We start from the raw sequence: 20,281 nt of genomic DNA, 5'->3' as shown, positions 1-20,281 counted from the left end.
TCTGTAAATGTCTGGATTGAGCTCAATGTGTTTGTTTGTGTTATCTTTCTGTCATCATTCTGTTATGCAAAATATCATTAAAACAAAATATATTTTAAAATAATCCAGCAATGAATTATATAATATATGCTAAATAGCTGCACGTTATCATTAAAATTGACAGAGTAAGACACTATACGTGTGCAAATTGCCACGATGCTAAAGATAAAATTAAAATTCACATTGAATAGGAATAAAATAGGCATCAAAAAACGAAATTGTATGTTTTGCAATAAATAAACTAAAATACAAAATGTCACAGCATTTATCCTTATGTATTAGGTATTAAAAGGCATTCACATTATTTGAGTGAGTTGGTTGTTGTTGAACTAAACACACATTACAGAACGATAGATTTGTGCTGGCTTGAAAGGCTGGCTTGAAAGGTACATGAATTCGACGCCTGCTGATCACAAGCAGCTGTGTCAGCACATGGCTATTGCTGACTGAAGGCTACAGAGGGGAAAATGCTGAGTCATCTAGATTTTAAGTCAGTGCAACCTCGGTAAAACCCTGCATTTCAGACTGCTGAAATATAATTTCATTATTTTGGATAACAGAGAACAGGTTGACAGTAGGGATTTTCCTTTCTTAATGCCTTTTTAAATAAGTACATCCGTGGTTTTGATGTTAAATAATAATTGTACTTTAAAAAGTGGCGCATATTTTTCATGTTCCAAGTTAGGCTTCTGTGCTTGGGGTTATGAATGAATGCATTTAAACATAATAGGCAAGGGATGTAGCTTGCATTTCATATGTGGACTCATCAAAATGATTGGATTTATTAAAAAAATATTTCTGATTATATGAAAAAAAAGTTATTAAAAATAAGTGCATTAAATTCGTTTTTTGATCTTTATAATGTCTAATAATAATACTGTGAACTCCTAGCATTAAAATTGAATTTAAGCAGCGTTTTAAAGCAATGGGGGAAATTACAATGCGAAATGTCACTTTACCCAGGCATACAAAACTCATTTTTATAAGGGTATACATTATATATTCCTGATCCCCCATCTCTGGGATATGTAGGGAACATTCTGGGGATGACTATTATGCAAACACATTGTAGAATATTCATTTTTAAGTGCCCCAAACACCGAAGTCGAAATTGGGCAAAATTCACCTTTTAAAAGCAGTTCTGTCATTCAGAGCAGCTTTTAAATTGCCTTAGGCTTCAGTAAATACACACATTTAAGTATAACACAAACAGCTGACTTATATACTGCTAGAAAAGTATACTGCACACTGCTTACAATTGAAAATAAATATAAAAAACCACCAGCAGTTATTCTCTTGCCTCTAAACTGGCAAACAGGGATGGAATGGGTCTGCTTTTCAGCTCTCAGTCTCCAGGGTCACTTTGAATTGGGAGAACCGCATGGAAACCCTTGCACACAAAATGGGACAGCTGGTAATGGGTTAAAGGTCGAGTTCTAAATTTAGAAGCCTAGCAGGGCTCAGAGCAAGGTTTGCTTTGACATTTTGACTTTTGAAACGTTTTGAAAGACGAGATAGCAGTGCAGGGAGAGAAAGAGAAGTTTTGCTTACTTTTTTTGGCAAAAGCAAGTTTTTGTGCACTCATATGAACAGAGGGAAATATAATGGTATATGTGAACTCTGATTAAGAGAGTGGCTCTGCCATGTATATAGCACTAATGCTTTTAGGGCTGAGTTAAGGAAGCAATGGGATTTAGTTTGAATTCATGCGCCCTCATGTTGCACTTGTACATTTGCTAAAGGAATTGGTAGTTGGGTATTCATGTTTTTTTGGCTCGCTCCATGTGCTATTTACCTCCTATAACTTTGTTTATGCCCAGTTGCTACAAATAGGGGTTGATAGTGTTGACAGAAGTGAAACCTGTTTCAGGTTTCCTACTGTCAAAATGGGGGAAGGAGGCTAGCTCCTCTACAAATTAAGGGTAGGCAACTTTATGTTTTCTCCCTCTTTTTCTCACTTTGTTTTTGAGCCTGTCTACATTGTCTAGGAAATAGCCATGAGACATTGAATTGGCTATTCAGTAATACTGTTTTACAAATTGTTAGCATTGATAAAATGAATAAATAAATATGCTATGTTACTGCCCATCCTGTTTGATGAAATTATGAAAGGATGAGTAGTCTAGATTGCTGTTCCCTTATTTGATCTTTAAAGTGAACTAGATGTGGGTAGTTTTTGTTCTAAACTTCTCAGGTGATAACACCATTATTGTTTATGTTATTCTCATGCTACATACAGTTTTGCAAGGGCATTGCTAGTCTTATATTAGCTAGTCTGTGTAAATAAACTGACAGTCCTTACTAGAGCTGATGTTGCATAGTTTGGATTGTGAAAAGTAGAATGCAGGGAAGACCCATGTGATCCTCAGCAAACATTTTTGAAGGAATTATTGTTTTATAGGAGTTTGTTTTTCACAACATGTTCTGCTAGAGAAAATGTACCCATTATGTTGAAGTTTTTAGTTCTTTTTGTATTAAAAATCCCTGTTAAATTAGCAGTTTTAGATTTTCCTGTTGCTCCTATAACATGAGAGCATCGTCCTAAGCGTACAATGTAGGTGCTTTTATTAGGAGAAATCATTTTAGAAGTGTATGCAGTCCTGTACAAGTAATATAAAATCTATGAGTAAAAGTGTAGAACATTTCCTTTTTTCTTGACGTTCTCCAGATTAGCACACAGGAATACAGAGATGTAAGGATTTAGGGCATGTCTGTGTTGTTTTTCTCTTTACCTCAGAATTTAGTTTATGAACACAGACTTCCTTGGCTGCTTGGGATTGGGTGACATATTACTCGTCAGTTCACCAAAGAGTTCCTTTTATACTTGCCAATAGGTCCAGGCTGTTGTTTATTTTACTCTCACATAGATGAAAGTGGTTCTTGGGTGCCTTGCTAATATATGGGGCGTCCCAAGACTAGGAAGTATTCTGAGACTATCCTCTCTGTTGATAGACCATTTCTGTGCCTTGTCTAAAGACCTTTTTGTTCTGTCCACCAATAGATATTTGATACCTTACAACCATTGCCAGAGGGGTCCGGACATCAAATCTAGCTTGGGAAGTCAGCACCAGTCCAGCTTGAAGTCAAGGTGAAGGTAATCAGCACAGGCATTGCTGCCAACTAGGACCTCAGTGAAGGCCGAAAGCACTGGGATGTGAATTGTGTACCCCTGCCACTGTCTTGGGTGAAAGACGGGGTCACAAATCAGAAAGGATCAAATTTTTGATGCCCAGCTGAGAGTCACAGACCGACCAGAACAGCAAGGAAGTTTTTGCTTGAGGTAACCCCCTTTGAAACAAGGGTTGCTTCAGGTACTTCAGCATCACGATCCTGAATGCTGGCTGTAATGTCTGCACCTTTGGTTGTTGATTAAGAGATACCTGGGCACACTGGATACAATCTGTGGCCCCAACGAAAGAGCAGTGTGCCAGCAGAGCAATACAGGAGTTAGGGAAGGACTTGAGTTCAGGGTACAGGTGCTGTGTCTCTGGTGCCTGTTCGATTGAAATGAAGAAAACTGGTGCACTGCATGAGACACTGGACAGAATCGCTGAGGGCATTTGCCCCGGAAGGTGATTGCCCTATCCTGAAAGAAGAAACTTTTCCCTTGAAACTGGGCCGTGATTCCTGAGTTGTGAGTTGTGCAGCTCCACCGTGGGAACAACAAGAGCCTGCCTGTGAGGCTCAAACGGGCACAGGGAGAAGTCTCCCCTCTGGCTGGTTGTACAGCGGCTTTAATTTCCCAAGGACGACGACTTCTTTTTTTTTGTTAAAAATGTACCCCTTTAGTCGTCCCATTTTTTAGGAGGAGCAGCCCTTTACAGCTCTACGTCCAAATTCCTATGGCCATGTGTGGTCCTCCTGGTCCCTAGGAGCCAGAATTGTTTTTGTAATAATTTGTGTGACTTCCTTAATATTTGTATTTCTCTTAATGTTTATTCTACCCAAAAAACGTTTTCCTGAGCACTTAACCAATGTTACTTTGCCCTTTCCTTGAATAATTATTGATGTTCGGGCCCTCATAAAGGAAAATGGAAAGTCTATTGAAAATGTTTTTATTAGATATGTGCTGTTGGCTATTCTGAAATTGAAATGGATGGTCACTGAAATGCATAGGAGCCTTGAAAATGTTTTTACTAGACGGTTCTAGGATTTGCTTAGGACTAGAAAGTTAATAATTCTGTTTGTGATAATAGTCATTACTCTCTCCTGGTATCTGTATGTTAATTATGACCCAATGCTTTGTTCCCTTTGTACTCCTGCTTATACCTTATATATACCCGCTTATTTAGAATGAGAAATGTCCACCTATCAATGAATTAGGATATTGATAAATTTATGAAAATTAATGTGCAAATATTATCTGTGTTCCTACTGGATCATAGGAATGTCTTTAGCTCATGCTAAAAGGACCATCTGTTAAAGATTACAGGGATCTGTTAGCATGAGCTTTGCACTTGGCAGCCATTTTAGTTAGCTATGTGCTAGCCATTTGCTGTTTCCCTCTTCCAGAGCCTTGCACATGCTCAGAGGGGCCTAGCTAGTAGAATGCACCTGCTCCTAGTATAGAACTGTCAGGCTGTTCTAACTGATGTCAGCAACTTATTACTCCTCCTACTTGTTGACTGTGCATTTTCTGTATGACCATCTATGTGTGTAACTCTTCTCATGTGTACTTGCACCGCCTTCTTTTGAGCCCCTGTATGGGTACATAAGGCCCCTGTTCTCTGTACTCCTTAGAATGCCTCCTACAGTGACTAGATGGTATTGTGTGACGCAATCTCCCTCATCTGAGGTTAATAAAAAATATATCTTTTATATTACAGCTTCTGTGCCAATCTCTTCTTTGTTGGTTTAAAAGGACCAGGTGTATCAGTGAGATCACTGAGAAGCAGGGCCGGACTGGCCCTAGCGGGCACCGGGCAATCCCCCGGTGCGCCGCATGGGTGGTGGCCGGTTTTTGGCCCCTGGGGGCCGTTTTTGTTACAGGGTCGCAAAATCGGCCCTGTAACAAAATCGGCCGAAAACCGGCCCGGGCAAAGAGCTCGGCGGCACCCCCAACCCCCTGCAGGGGGTAGAGGGGGGGCGGCCGAGCACTTTGCCAGGGCCGGTTTTGGTTCCCAGTCTGGCCCTGCTGAGAAGGTTTTGATTTCTTCATGACCATTCTTTCTTCTTTCAAAGACTGATGTATGCTCTGGAAATTGAGATACAGCCACATGGGAGCTAACGTTTCGTGCTTGGTGCAGCTTTTTCCTCACAGTTTTGTACTTGCTGTCCTTCTGAGTACTCAGTTGTGACATGGATTAGCGTGCATTATTTCTGAGGACAAGTTAATTTACCATGTAGCAGTGCACCTGGTGCCTCTTGTTAACCCCGTTGGGCTATGATTTTTATAAATTATTTTGCTCACGGGATGCTCTGCAATGCTTTGCACTGTTGGTACTACCCTTTAAAATGACCACATAGCCTCCAAATGCATCCATGATGCCTTTCACGCTAAAGCACACATCTGCCATGTTTCAGAAGGCATCACCTCAACCTCACCCTCTGAAAAAGGAGAGGAAGAATGCTTCATGCACCCACCAGGTGTAGAGCAGAAAAGCAGGGAACCAGGAATCCAAACAAAGTCCTCCAAGATGCTGGAAAGAAGGAGAAAATGGGTCCAAACATACAAACAAAAGCCCCGCCACACATAAGCAGGGATACTAGCAGGGAGAGACAAGAGTCTTAGGGCATAGCAGAGACATTGGTCAGAGCAGAGAAACTTGGTTTGGAGAGAATAGAGACAGGGAACAGAGCCGACAATAGCAAGGTGGCTCAGTGGGTAACAAGACAGAATGAGAGATGAGCAACCAGACTACAAGGGAGAGCAGACACACTGGGAGGAAAGATAGACTGTGAGACTGGCAAGACATGGAAGCAGAGTGAAGAGTCTAAAGCAAGAACAGAGATACTGACAGACAACAGAAAGATTGAGGTGACAGTAGAGGCATTTTTGAAAGAACAGAGAGAAGAGTAGACTTGAAGAGTGGCGTGACAAAGTGAAATACCACAGATTGAAAGAGTGAATTGCTGATGGTGGCAGTAGATATACCTGGAAAGGGAGCAGTCAAATTTAAGAGAGACAGCAGAGAGATAGGGAAAGCAGTGATGGTGGTAGAGAAAGCAAAGCTCTTTGATCAGATCGATGCAGAGAGATATAACAGACTGGGTGGGAGAACATACAGACTGGGGAGAGTATACAGAATGGGGATGAACAGAAAGCTGGCAACAAGCGATGCTAGTTTTGTGGAAAGCAGATGCACTGAGGGAGAACAGGTGTACTGGAAGGCAGTGAGGTGATAATGGAGGAAGTGTGTGCAAGTTAAAGTCACACAGGGCAGTCTTGGATTGAGCAAATAATCTGACGGTGAAAAGAGAGTGAATAGGGTCAAGGGAGAACCAAGCCATTTGAAGAAAACAGCAAGCCTAGCTTAGAGTGTGGCCGAGAGGTCAGATAGACGAGTAGAGTGAAGTCCGGTGGAAATAGTGGATAGACAGGGGAGAGTACAGACAGAATAAAGTGAGTTGATATATGAAGGGATAGGGGAAAGACTGAGCTGAGGGCAGATCGATGGGGTGAATAAGGTCAGTCTGGAGGAGAACTTGTAGTCTGGGGAGAGTGGGCAAGCTAAATGAAAAGCAGAGAGATTCAGGAGGAGAACAGGCAGACTGGGAAATGCTAGGAGACATTCAGGGAGAATTGTCTGAGCTAGGAGGCAATGGACAGGCCGCATGGAAGAGGCAAGATCCGGGTGTTCAGGGGAAGCAAGAAAATTGGGTGCAAAGTGAACAGACTGGGAGCAAGCAGATAAATGGAAACTGGGCAGACAGAGAGAAAACTGGCAGAGTAAGGGAAAAGAGACAAACTCTGGAGATAATTAGTATTTTCTGTGCAATGCAGATGGACTTGGAGTGGAAAGCATCATGTCTGAGGGAAAAAAGGTGAACTTGGGGAAAAAGTAACAATCTTGATGAAAAGCTTGGTGACATACAGGAAAACAGGCAGCCTAAGGAGAAAATTGGAAGAATGGGTGAAAACCATCAGACTAGAGACAACCAAAGACAGACACTGAAAGCAGTCTGACTGAGGGGAGTTTGGGCAAATTCGGTTGGAGAACCGGGAAAATCGTGCAGGCTAGGGAGACTGGACAGACTCAGGAAGCAGGCAGACTAGGGGCAAAGTGGTAGACTCGGGGGGATGTGATGAAAATGGAGACGTGGTGGCAGAAAGGCCAGACTGGGGGGAAATAGGTGTTGTGGGGTAAGCAGATAGCGGGAGAACAAACAAACTTAGGATAAAGTGGGCAGACAGGGGAAAACAGGCAAGATGAAAGGAAAAAGGTAGAGTTGGGGAAAGAGGAAAGAAGGCGGACTGGGAAGAGAAATGACAGAGTGGAAGTAAAGTGGGTAAGCAGACTCAAGGGTGTAACTAATGCAGCTTCTTTATTAATTGCATGGTCAACTGCCAGTTGATGCACCACCTGCTATTTTTCCAATGGTTGGGTGAGTAGTTTCCTTGTTATTTGCAAAGCCACCAACCACATAATAGATAATCTTTTTATTCAGCAGCCAGGTAAGTAACAGAGAAAATGTACTATTTACCAGACGCTCAGCTAAATGGCCGCCATCAATCGCATTTGGAAATTATAGCAGAAGTGAATTAATTGCCATTTCCATTATTTAATATATGCAGTAAATATCACTGCACATTGTCATTGAAATCTATATAAGAAAACAGTCTAGCTTACTATTTGTAGGAAGTTTTTTTTTCTGTGTAGAGCTGTGAAAAGTAATTTGGTATATATTTACGCTAAAACATTTGGTATTTGTAAAGCGCAGACTAATCACCCCTAAGGGTCTCAAGGCACTGGGGGCCGTCAGGGAGAGTAAGTGAGCTACTGCCCAGAGTCACATAATGCTGAGCTGCCACCGATGCCAGGGATCGAACGGAAAGTCCAGCGCTCCAGAGTCAGCTGCTCTGGTCGCTGCACCACACCTCTCCTTAAGTACACACACAAATTATACATCACAGACTGCAATACTCAGCGCACATAGTATGCACAGGAAAGCAATACAAACACAGGACACCAAGGTAATTCATACAGCAGACACAGTGCATACATAAACACAGTACTTTACCAATACACTCCCTGCACACCAAGAAACAAATGTGCAAAACAGTAAAAACAACAAATTGAGTACTTCACAAAGCACAAGTGCACTGAGCAACACTTAGTAGATATACATTACAAAACTGTAATTTGGTAAATTCCAAGTAACTAAAGAAATTAAATAACAGCGGGAGAAAGAGGAGAATGAGGCTGAGGTGGTATAGTGGGAGATTACAATTTTTTAGCGTTAGAGATGAGTAGTGGACGACAGACAGAACAGAGAGTAAAGATTAGGAGAAAAGGATACTACACAATCATTCCACAAGCTATTAGCGAAATGTTTTCCTTGTATTATCAAAATATCAAAATAAATCTTGCTTTCCACAGAACTATTTTTTTTACTACCAGTAGAAAGTATCTCCCTGACTACAACATTGCCCATATCTACTAGCACAATACATTCCTTCAATTAGCAGTTCCCCCTCTCTACTGGCATAGTCTCTCATCTTCTACATAGCACCTCAACCTAATCCCTCTAATATTATAATGACAATTGTTCCCAATAGTTCTCCAATATGCCACACACCCTTGCCTTCTACCATTTTATTGGGGGTGATTCAACATGTTATAGGCCATCCACAGCAATGGAATGCAAATGATATGCCTCTGAAATATTAACTTTCAGTCCCAAATCAATACAACTTGTGTTATATTTTTAGCTAACTCTGATGGATTTGCACAAACCCTCCCTTGCCTACATTATTGTGTTTGACAAAATGTGGCAACAACTGATTATAATGGGTTAATATTCTGTCAGTACCATTTAAATGCGTATATTTTATCTGCATGAAATTGCTCTTAGCTAGGCATGCAAACAACATTTGTTCATTATTCTCAGGTCCCTTCTGTCCTCGTCCCATTCATGACAGAGTGGAGATAATCATCTCCCGACAGAAAAAAAGAGGAATGCTGAGATCCTAACCCCAGCCCCTCCCACTGGGAATACATAAGCAGTACTTACCCAGCATTCTGCCTGTTCTTTTTTTTGTCTGTCAGCATAATTGGTATGAGGTGCTGGTGCTGCTCCTGCTGGGCTTAAGTGGAGCTTTCTTATTTGGACTCCCCTGTCCGGCTGCCTGGCTGTTCGGATCGTGGTCCTGCTGGTCTGCCTGCTGGCTTGCCGGACTTGCTGGAGGCTTGGTTGTTCCTGGCCAAAACCGCTCTTGCACACCGGCAAGCCCTTGGCGCCTGGTGCGCCGGCCTTCCAGCTGCTTCCGGGTTGCTGGGCCCGTCTTCCTATAGCATGGCTGAGTTTGTTGACGTGCCTTGCTTGCTGCATGCCTCCTCGGATTCCTGTGTCCCTGGCGTGGTTCCTGGTGGTTGGCCTTGGACTGGCTGTAGGGGTGAGGGTGCAGGTGCCTTTTACGGAGCTGCTGACCCCTTCCCCGAAGAGTACCACATATCGTTTTTTTGTGCTTTTGTCTGTGCAGCCTACTGTGAATGGTGTACTGTGGATGCTATGGGAGCCTGTGCATACCGGTGTTGGCACTAACACCCATTGTATGGGCCTTGGTAATGTGCTGTTCCCGGCATTGCTGTAACTGTCACTGTAGTTCTGGAGGGTGTTGGTTGCCAGCAGCATGGGGGTGCATTCCTGGGTAATTGTGTTTTATTGTCTGGCTTTGCCTGTGGTTCCCCATTGCGCGGGGGTGCTTGTGTGGCCCCCCCGGTTGAGTGTGCCAAGGTTGCTGTCAGCTGGGGTTGAGCAGGTGGAGTCTAGGTGTCTGACTATGCCTATGTGCCCTCTGTCTCCGTTTGGTTTGCCCCTGGTTATACCCTTGGGTTTTTTGCTCTGCTCTGGGATCCTATCCTGGTCCTTGTGGTGCCTGCTTTTCAGCTCCCCTGCCTGTGGCCCTGTGGCGTGCTCCCTCCTGCTGTCTTCTTTTCACTCTGGGAACAGTCAGGGCCTTGTGGCGCCTTGCTTTTGGCACTCGTGCCTGTGTCCCTGTGGCATGCTCCCTCCCGGGGGGCGCATGGCTTGTGCCGCCCTCAGGGCTGGGGATCCTGGTTGGGTCTTGGTTTCAGCTCCCCGTCTGGCATTCTGGCCTGTTCGTGTGCTGTCTCCATGCCTCCCTCCTCTGGCGTTTCAGTCTCGGACAGTGCTCGTGCCTGCTCTGTATGGTGCCGGTCTTGTCCTCCGGGGTATGCCGTCACATGTAGGGCACTGGTTGGTTTGTTTCCCTGGCCCTTGTTTGGGTCCTGCAGTCATGCTGCTTGCTGGGTGCCCAGGGGGGTGCTGCTGTTTCCTTGTGTTGCGGCCACCCTGCCGGTGTTTTGAGGTCCTTTGCCCCTCCTTTGGGAGCAGCTCTATCTTCCAGGTGCGGAAATGGGTCAGGTTCAGGTTTGCGGGGAGGCTCGGTTGTTCCTGTGGAATGTTCTCTTCCTCTCTCGTTGCCTTGCTTTGCCTGGGCCCTTCTTTCATGCCACTGGATGGTTTTCGTCTTATGCTCCTGCTTTTTGGCCTTCTGCCTTTATCCCTTGTCGACCCTGCTCTGGTTTGCTGTGCTGGGTTGTGCTGGTTGGGCCTGGTTTTTCTTGGGTCTGCCATGTTTGGCAGGGGTTTGTGGGTGTTTGCCTGGGGTTCCCCAGTGCTGTGGGGGTTATTCCCCCTGTGGAGGCCCCTTTGTTGAGGTTCTTCATGCTTGTCCCTCCGGTGGCCCTTCTTCCCTTCTCTTCCCTCGAGGTTGGGTTGGGTCAGACCTGGTTAGTCCCTGATTTGGGGTCCGCCTGGGTGTCTGGGTGCTGACTGCTCAGTGTTGCCCGTGCGCTTGCTTGCAGCTCTTCTGGTCTGGTGGGCTGTGTTTGGGGCTGGCTGTGCTGGGGTATGTTTTGCTTGGCCTCCCCCCCCCCCCGGTTTTCTGGTGTCAGTATTCTGGCTTGTGTGGTTTCCGCCTGTTGGGTGGCTGGTGCCTCTGCTGCTGGGTTCCAGTCCTTGTGGGGTACGGTGTTCCTGCCATTGTGATCTCCTGGTTCTGGCTGGGCCTGTCTTTGCCCGTCAGCCTGCCCTGTCTTCCTGTGTGCCCCGTATGGGCCTGCTCCCTTTGTGGGTGTTTGTCGGGCGGCGTCCCCCCTTCCCCTGTCAGGGGGGCAGTCTTGGGGTGTTTGTCTTGCCTCTGCGGTTGCCCGCTGGCCTGGCTGCTGGTTTCCTAGGGTCTGCTGCTGTGTTGTGGGAGGGCCTCTGCCCCTCTGCTTCTCTCCTTTGGCCTCTGCCAGTCTCTGTTACTGTATGGGGCGGTGGGTGCAGTGTGTCCTCCATGGGTGCTGGTCTAGTTCTGGGGCTTTGGCTGCTGGCACTGTTTTGTTTTTGTCCTGGCTGTTGTGCTCTCGGCCCTGGGCTGTTGCCTTGTTTGGGTTTCGGTCCTGCGTGGTCCGGCGGTTCTGTGTCAGGGGTCTCTGCTGCCCTCCTGGCCTTTGCCTGTGAGGTGCTGGGGTCTTCCTCGCGTTAAATAAATGTCGAACTTGTAGTCAAAGTGAATGTGACAGGATCCTTGAATCTGGCCACCGGCATGATGTTAAAAGAGACTGAATGATGCCTCAATTGATCAGACACGCCGCGCTTGACATTTATTGCTACCTCTTGGCGTGATTCTGTCACATTCACTTTGACTACAAGTTCGACATTTATTTTCTATCATCTTCGCACCCGAACCACCCCTTGTGTTGAGTGTCGTGAATCTCCTTGACATTCAGATATCGGTTCCATTCCATCATGGATGTCCAGATGGATGTTGTCACTGGTGCCTTCCATCTTTAGGCCCAATTTACCAATCAGAAGTCTACCCACCTTCAAATATCCGGCTGTCCTACACTACTCCTGTCCTGATGAAGACCCGCTTTTGACCTCTTCAACTTAGGCTGTTTGTTAGGGTCAAAACGTCGACGGTTTTTTGTCCATTCATATCTGAGAATGCCCTTCTAGCACAGAGGTTACAGAATTATTAAGCTAAGGGCGATTATTAGTTTTGAATTCGAAATTGGACCTGTTTATGTTGTAAATATATGTACAGCTTTATGTCACCCTGTTGTTTACACAGATTCTGTCACTTCTGCACCATACCCACTATGTCACTTTGCTCACTCCCACATGCGCCGTTTTTACCAATTGAATTACCGGACAGCCTTGCTGACTATTTTGATTAGGCGTGGTAATTGTTAACCCATTGTATGAATAGGTAAATAACAAATAGTAAAAATATTTTGCTCATTTTCTTTGATAACAATATTCTTCTCTGTGTGTTTCTTGTACATTTAATCACCTTTTTTTTTAAATATATAGAGTTACAAAGAAATTGCTGTCTGCCCGACAGAACCAATTGTTGTTTATGGGTGTGTAGGGGGCTATGGGGCCTTCCTTTCTTCACCTCATCTTTTGGGGTTGCTTGTGTGTCTGTTTGGTGCCCTTGGACATGTCCTGTTGGGACTTCGTCTTCTCGTGTTCACTGCGTTCACTGGCTCCCTTTTTTTTGGCATGTTCCCTCCCCCCCTCTTTTGGCAGCCTCTGTTGTTTTTTTGTTTGGCATGTTCTCCCCCTTCCTTGTTCGCTCGAGGGGTAGGGGCTCCTGGTGTGTACTGGATGAACTCTATGGGTTGTCTTTCTCTTCGTCTTGGTTGTTTCCCGTTTGTTTTTGGTGGGTACAATCTTGCTATGGTGGGGTGCTTCCTGTCAGGGTGCTCCGACTGTTGTCTCCTGCGGTGCTCCGTTTTGCTTCCCTTGGGTTGCTGCCTTTGGTGTGGTTCCCTGGGTGTGCTTGAGGGTTTTGGAAGGCCAGGTTTCTTCTTTAGTATTCTCCACTTTGTCATTAATGGGATGAGGACAGGAGGGACCTGGGGGGTAAATCTCTAGTACTTACCCATAATCTTCATTACTCCGGGTCCTGTTATCCCCGTCCCATTCATTATGCCCCACCTTCCCTCCCGGCTGGGTAAGTACTGCTTGTGTATTCCCAGTGGGAGGGGCTGGTGTTAGGGTCCCAGCATTCCTCTGTTCTCTTTTTCTGTCAGGAGATGATTATCTCTGCTTTGTCATGAATGAGACGAGGACCACGGGACCCGGAGTAATGAAGATTACCCGTAAATAATAGAGCATGTGTTAACTCAGCTGTTCATTAAAGTCAGACCTATCGGCTTTGCCAATTCTTGTTTTTCTTCTGTCCTCTCCCTTTCTGTGTCTGTGGAAACAGAGAGGAAGGGGAAGATAGTGTCTACTATGCAGGTGCATAAATGGTGCAGGAGTTTGTCTCTTTATTTGTTATCAATAGATTCCATTGGAGGCTGCTGTGAGCATGCTTTGAGGCCTAGTTTTTTATCTCCCAAAGAAGCAGCCTTTTGGTCTTTGAGAAAAGGTTGGATGGTGAAGGGAGATGTCTCTTACATTCAGAGAGAACTGCCCTTTTTAGGTCTGGTGTTAGCCAAGACCTTTTGATTTTTCTGAAATATGTATAATATACTTATATATGGGGGCTTTCAGCCAGCTCTCTCCATCCTTTGGTCTGTTGCTGTGCCATTCACATTTTGGTTCCACCCACTACAGTACATAGCATGGGGCAGTGGACCAGCCTGCTTAAGCCACTGGTTAACTTCACTTTGATTGACTGCATTTTGCACATCCGCACATAAGCTGGTTCCCTTCAGTGCCATTGTTTTTACTTTATAATTACTTTCGTATTGCCTTTGCGTTTAGAGCCCTATGTTATGGCTGGGCACTTTTGATAGACATTTCATCTATATCAGATCTCATCTCCTGCCAATGAGCTAAGCTGGCAGAGTGAGAGGCAACTACATATGAAGACAAGAAGCATACAGCTAGTATGGCAGAGACAGGCACTAAAATAGAAGAGTGAGAGAATGTCAAAGAAGGGGTGAGATAATAAACAGGGAGATAGAGAACACTTTAGAATCAGAGTATTATTGGAAAATCTCAAGCTATGAGAAGTGGGCCTAGAAATATGCAAGAGAAAGAGCACAATACATACAGATATGCTGAGCTACAGACATAATGATGTAAAGAACAGGAGACGGGCAGTCATAGAATGAGATTTAAAATGACAGGCACGCATATTAAGCCCCCTCCCACACACACAGAGAAAACGTGTGAGTCAAACAGGTAAATAAACCAAGAGCGTGAGACAGACAGATGGCAAGTAAATAACCACACTGTTATATCCTGCTTATTTAAGTATATGCATCCCAGTTTACCTATCTCCCTGCTGCTCAGCCAGTGTGACTGTTGGGAGTGGAATGTTGGTGTGACTGTGATGCTTGCAATGTTTGGGTGCCTGTGTGGATGAGTGGTGAAGTTGGGAGATGGGCTGAGCAGCAGGCAGGCTACTCCTAGTGGGGCTGTACTATAAGGACTAACAGGCTGAATGGCAGATGTACATGGAAACCAAATTATTGTACTGGAATGCCATCTTGCACCCTGATTATAATAAAGGAACTTATAAAATACAACTCAGCTACGTCTGGTAAGATACATCACACACTGTAGATGTCAGCAGGGAAACATGCACATTAACCTACAAAGAAATATCGGAATATACACTGGGAAATAGGTTAACCAACCAAAAGACATAAGAAGATTGTAATACACTTTACAACGAAGAGTGGGCTAAATAGTGAGAGAAAGATGCAGGTAGAGTGAGAGGAAGAGAGAGAACCCAGAAAGACAGATAATATAGGACTTTGACAATTAGGCAGCTAGGGGATTGGGTCAGTTACCTCCTAAATGTAGTGTGCGCAGCGTAAAAGAGAACATAACTTGATGGAAATGGATGTTTATTTTCCTAATATACAATTCAAATTTCCTGATAAAACTTCAATATTTATAATGAGAATTCGAATATGGCACTTATACCTGTTTGCTGCCACTTCTTTTGTGTACATGGAATATTACTACGACGACTCCAACTATGAAAATCACAGATATTGGTATGCCTGTTGCAAGTCCAATTACAGCACTCTAAAAAAATAATAGGAAACAAACTTGTTACTGCACTTTCCGTGTTCTTTTAACCATCTAGAAACACCAGCGATGATTGCGTGGACAATTGTTGATGCTTAAACACTTTCAAGACTGCAACTCACACCACAGTGTCAGGTATTAAACAATTTCCTGTACTATTCTAAAAGCAACACTGTCATCTGTCCATGAGATAAACTGATGACAATATGTAATTAGTATATTAACATGTAAACATGTATAATCAACATCTCTCCGCCCATGTCGAAAATAATGGCAGCCTGGACCTCTTTCAATCTGGTTTTAGGCCCAGCTACAGTACGGAGTTGGCCCTTCTGGAGGTCACGGATAACATCAGAAATACCTTAGACCAGAGGTCTTCAAACTTTTTGATGCCGGGACCCCCCTGTCAAAAGTTTTAGGCGTAAGGACCCCCTCCTCATCATTGCCAACTATCCAGCGGCGGTCGGTCAGGTAAGCGTGGTGGAGCGGAGTAGGGCGCGGTAGGGATGGAACCAGACAGATGACGGAAGAAATAGGTATTATTCCTTTATTTAATTATACCTATTCCGTTGTTTGTCAACTTCCCCGCCCACCCCACCTCGCTTACCTGAGCTGGCCGCTGCAGCAACTATCGACAACCATAAATGCCCCCTGTTCCCACAGCAAATCATTTTTACATTGGGGAAATAAATTAAACTATGTTTAGCAAACCAAAGGTCAATCATGAGGGGGGGTTTCCTCTTTCAATGTGTGCTGCAGAATGCAGCATACATGGAAAGAGTAAAAAACGGGGAGAAATGAAAACATTTCTCCTCATTACGCCTGCTGTGGGAAGGCATAAGGTTTTGGCGCTGCCACAGTTTTACATGGTTTTCAAATCTGGGGCAGCGTCAAAATCCATGGGTGTTGCGTGGGAACACCCACTGCAATGCCCATGGAATGCCTACTTGACATAGAGTAAGGCAACGCAGCGACTCGCGCTGCTTTGTCTTACTCCATATCTATAAGGCCATGCAAAGCCACGCAGGGTGACTTTGCCTCGCCTCATAGATATGATTGAAACGCTCGTGCCACCTAAGCTTAAAAAAAAAAAGACACTCCGGCAGCACAAGCCTCTCATAAATCAGCTCCAAAGTAATATCAGACCATAAGTAATGCATTTACTTTTTTTGCATAACAGTCCCTCAACTCCTCCTCGGGGTACTAAGCGCTCTGTAAATACAGTTATGATTAAAAGCACCCACTTCACATCTCAGTTGATAAACACCAGGCAAAAAAACAAAAACACATCTTTGCCCTCACAATGCTTGGAGCGATTCGAACAACTAAAGCCAGAACCCCTCCCAAGCATCCTTTACATATGCAGATTAACTTCTAGCACACATTTGCTTTTCATTCAGGCAAGCAGGCACCCTGGAAAGAAGGCTTGTTAGAGGGATTGTTTAACCTGTCTGCTTGGCCTCTTCCTTTTACAGCACATGAGAGTCAAGTTACTTCAGCTGAAGTGTTTTAACGATCGTGGTGTTTTTGTCCAAAGGAAGCGCATATGTTTTGTATAGGCACAAGTTAGGCCTGGAAATGCGCGACCCCCTTCCCAGGACTCCATGGCCCCCCTGTGGGTCGCGCCCCACAGATTGAAGACCTCTGCCTTAGACAGTGGCGACTCTACAATTCTCGTGCGGGTGGACCTTTCTGCTGCGTTGGACACAGTGTCACACCAGATCTTGCTCAGGAGATTGGAGGAGACTGGACTTAGAGGACCTGCCCTTCAGTGGATGACTAGCTTCCTGTCCTCCTGTACTCAGACTGTCATTCTAGGACCTTTTCGGTCTAAGAACATGGAATTGACCAAGGGTGTGCCTCAAGGCTCATGTTTGAGCCCTACATTGTTTAACATCTATAGAGCCCCCTTGGCCAACCTCCTTAGGTCCTGCGGCTTCTTGCCCGTTTCTTATGCGGATGACACCCAGTTTCTCTTCTCTTTTAACAAATCTTCCTCGTTGGCTCAGTCCACCTTTTCAGAGGGAATGACTGAAATTGCCTTCTGGATGAAGAGCAATTTTCTCCAACTTAACGCAGGTAAGACGGAGATTATGCTCTTCGGGGACGCTCCGGTTCTATGGTCCCCAGACTGGTGGCCTGTAGCCCTTGGCAGGCACCCCTCCTAGCCCTAAAGACCTAGTCAAAAACTTGGGCATTCGCCTTGATTGTGCCTTAATATTAAAAGAGCCTGCTGCCCACACTGCTAGCACCTGCTTTTATGTGTTGAGTTTGCTTAGACGTGTCTTCCCCTTTTTGCCAGATCATACCCGCAAAACTCTCATTCAGGCCATGGTCATGAGCCACCTCGACTACTGTAATGCTCTCCTTGTCTCAGCGAATGAGTCATCTCTCAGTAGATTGCAGGTGGTCCAGAACACTGCAGCGTGATTGGTTACCAATGCCCCTTTTAAAACTTCCTCCCTTCCCCTTCTCCACTGGCTCCATTGTCACCCAATCTGCAAGCGTATGAAATTCAAAATCTGTTGTATTGTCCGCAAAGCCTTGTATAACAAATATCCACTATACATTTCTAAGAAACTTAAGCCTTACTTTCCTTCCAGGACCCTTAGATCAGGAAGCAAATCTCTTCTTTCAGTTCCCAGGGTGAGGAAAACGAGACTAGGTGGGAAATCTTTCTCCTACCTTGCTCCCCTGTACTGGAACCAGCTTCCTATACACATGAGACAATGCCCCGACTATCCACACTTCAGTAAACTACTTAAGACTACCTTGTTCTAAAAATCTTTCATCAGCCTGCACAGTAGCTCCGTCCAAAGCACAGAGATACCCCTTCGGGGGTAATTCAGGCGCTATAATAAAACCCACAAATAAATAAAAACAACCTGAAATAAGTTTGGGGTTTTACATCAAATTTGAAACTTTGATGCTTTTACCCATTTTCTAAACCACTCAAGAATTTGAATGTTCGATTTTTTTTTTCCAGATATAAAAATACCTTACTAGCTTGGGGTACCTTAGTTTAAATATCAAAAGTGACATATTCACCATGTGCAAGAGGAGTGTAAGAATTACATAGTAACATAGCTTTTGATGCATCCAATAGCTACCATTGCAGGGTAGAATGCTCTGCAACCACACAAAGGACTGACTGAATACATTGATGTTTGATTTCGATTGTAGAATTCCTCAAAAGAACTCTACTTAATTTGCTCCGGTTTTCAGAAGAGAGTTCAATAAGGATTCTGGAAAAATGGAGAAAGCTGCATTTTTGAATTGTTAGCCCATTCAAAGTCTGTCAGTTGCACTTCCTCGACCACTAAATGCGAATACCACTCATTGCTCCAAAACATTGTCGGTCCAGTGCAACATCATGCTGGTTCTCCACTCTGTCAAGCAATTCCAATATAATAATGCCAATTGTGCGAATGATGACGAAACTCATGATCAAAACTAAGGGGCTGATTACGATGACAGTAGGACCGCCACCGACAGCCCGTCGGTGGTGGTCCGTCTGCCATTGTACTGATGATTCCCACCTGCCACATTAGGATGGCAGGCAGATGGGTGGTGGTCAGAGAGACCAACCATCAAGGTGGCAGTCGGACCGTCAAAGGGATCTTGAATCCCTACAATGGTGGTGGTGCCTGCCAGGAACCTCCATCGGGATTATGACGTCCCTCCCCACTGGCTGTAAGGCTGGCGGAAAGGGACATTGGGGGCCTGTAGTGGGCCCCCCTTTTCCCCTGGCCATCAGTTCTGGCAGGCACCTATGGTGCCCCCCTACATGCCCCTGCACCATGTGGCAGGCACCGCATGGTGCCTGCCAATTAGTGCAGGGATCTGTACAGGGCGCCTTGCAGACGGTTTAACCGTAATACCTAAGGCAGGACCGCCAACGGCTATTTGGTCGGTCCCGTTCCTAATGGCATGGCAGTTGGATGGATGTCTGACCACAATCCTAATCAGGCCCTCAATTCGGTGGGCCTGATCCTCTTTTTTATTTGAAATCTGCGGCCACTGGTTTTTGATCTCGTGTGAGTGGATATTACCAAGAGTTTGGAATTCACAAAACGTTTTCGAGCATGTGCCTGGGAACCTGTACCAGTCCCAGCTTTCCAGGGATCATCCTGGAAAACCTTTTGTGATTTCCATTCACTCTACATCCCTGGAAAGGGAATGAACTCCTGCCCTTAGCAGGAGTAAATCTCTGACCATTTCCAGAACGTGAAGGACCCAGAAAATGGTTTTGGATACTAACAAAAGTGTACATTTGCAACTGTTCGTAAACTTCCAAAGCATTCCCACACTGCTGCGCCTACAACCCCCTCTAACAAGAATTTTACTTACATGGAAACATCGATGTGAGTAAATGTTTTTACAACGGTAAAACTAATATTTGTTTATTACACACATAAAGAGACTTTTTTTGTACATGTAATTCAAGACTTGCACACGTAAACAGTTTTGTTAATGAGGCCCAGTATTCAAATATATATGATTAAGAATCTGACCTGCGACTGAACCACTGAATCTGAAGTTCCAAAGAGGAGCGTTGTCTGAAAAGTAAAACATATATTGAATCATATACAGTTGTTCATTTTTAAAGTTACATGAAGATGTATATTAAAAGATATTTTTTTAGAAAATGTCAATGTTCAAAATATGAAGATAAACTATCCTGTATTATGATTATGGTTGCTATTATAATTATTGTTATCATTATGACTAGCTGGTATTGAAAATGTACATCTCTTACTTTCTTTTAAAATAATACATATATCAGATGTGCACAAAGAGACTAAAATACTGTCAAGTAAAACAATAAAGGCTAGCGAGTACAACATGTTTGCTACACAGATATTAGTTAGCAGAGTTTTAAACTTGGACATATACATAATCATATAGTTGTCAACATTGTCCACACTCTTCTCAATAGCGTTCTATTACCAAGTATAAATTTGGTGATCAAATGTATGTATTTAAGAGGGTTACCTGTACTTCTCCCGGTTTACTTGTGGTTTCAATATTTGCTGTTATCTAGAAAGAAAAACAGTAAATTCGATTG

At 44.4% G+C, this 20,281-nt stretch overlaps 1 protein-coding gene across 2 annotated transcripts in view; it reads right to left on the bottom strand.

Annotated features, from left to right (window-relative positions):
* Nucleotides 1-20,281, bottom strand: part of LOC146867156 (uncharacterized) — a 514,074-nt gene that overhangs the window by 175,903 nt on the left and 317,890 nt on the right. Inside the window, exons 4-6 of one of the 2 annotated variants that reach the window (XM_085603679.1) lie at nt 20,209-20,253; nt 19,728-19,772; nt 15,106-15,210 (exon numbers count right to left, since the gene is read on the bottom strand). In XM_085603679.1, the coding sequence (XP_085459805.1) occupies nt 15,106-15,210; nt 19,728-19,772; nt 20,209-20,253 (195 nt within the window). The remainder of the gene's footprint in view (nt 1-15,105; nt 15,211-19,727; nt 19,773-20,208; nt 20,254-20,281) is intronic. The other variant, XM_085603682.1, reaches the window with a different exon arrangement.

This window comes from Triturus cristatus, chromosome 1_2 (assembly GCF_964204655.1).
Source record: "Triturus cristatus chromosome 1_2, aTriCri1.1, whole genome shotgun sequence".
In the NCBI taxonomy this organism is placed as follows: Eukaryota; Metazoa; Chordata; class Amphibia; order Caudata; family Salamandridae; genus Triturus; species Triturus cristatus.
Note: the sequence above shows the minus strand (reverse complement) of the source record. Positions and strands in the feature narration are given on the sequence as shown.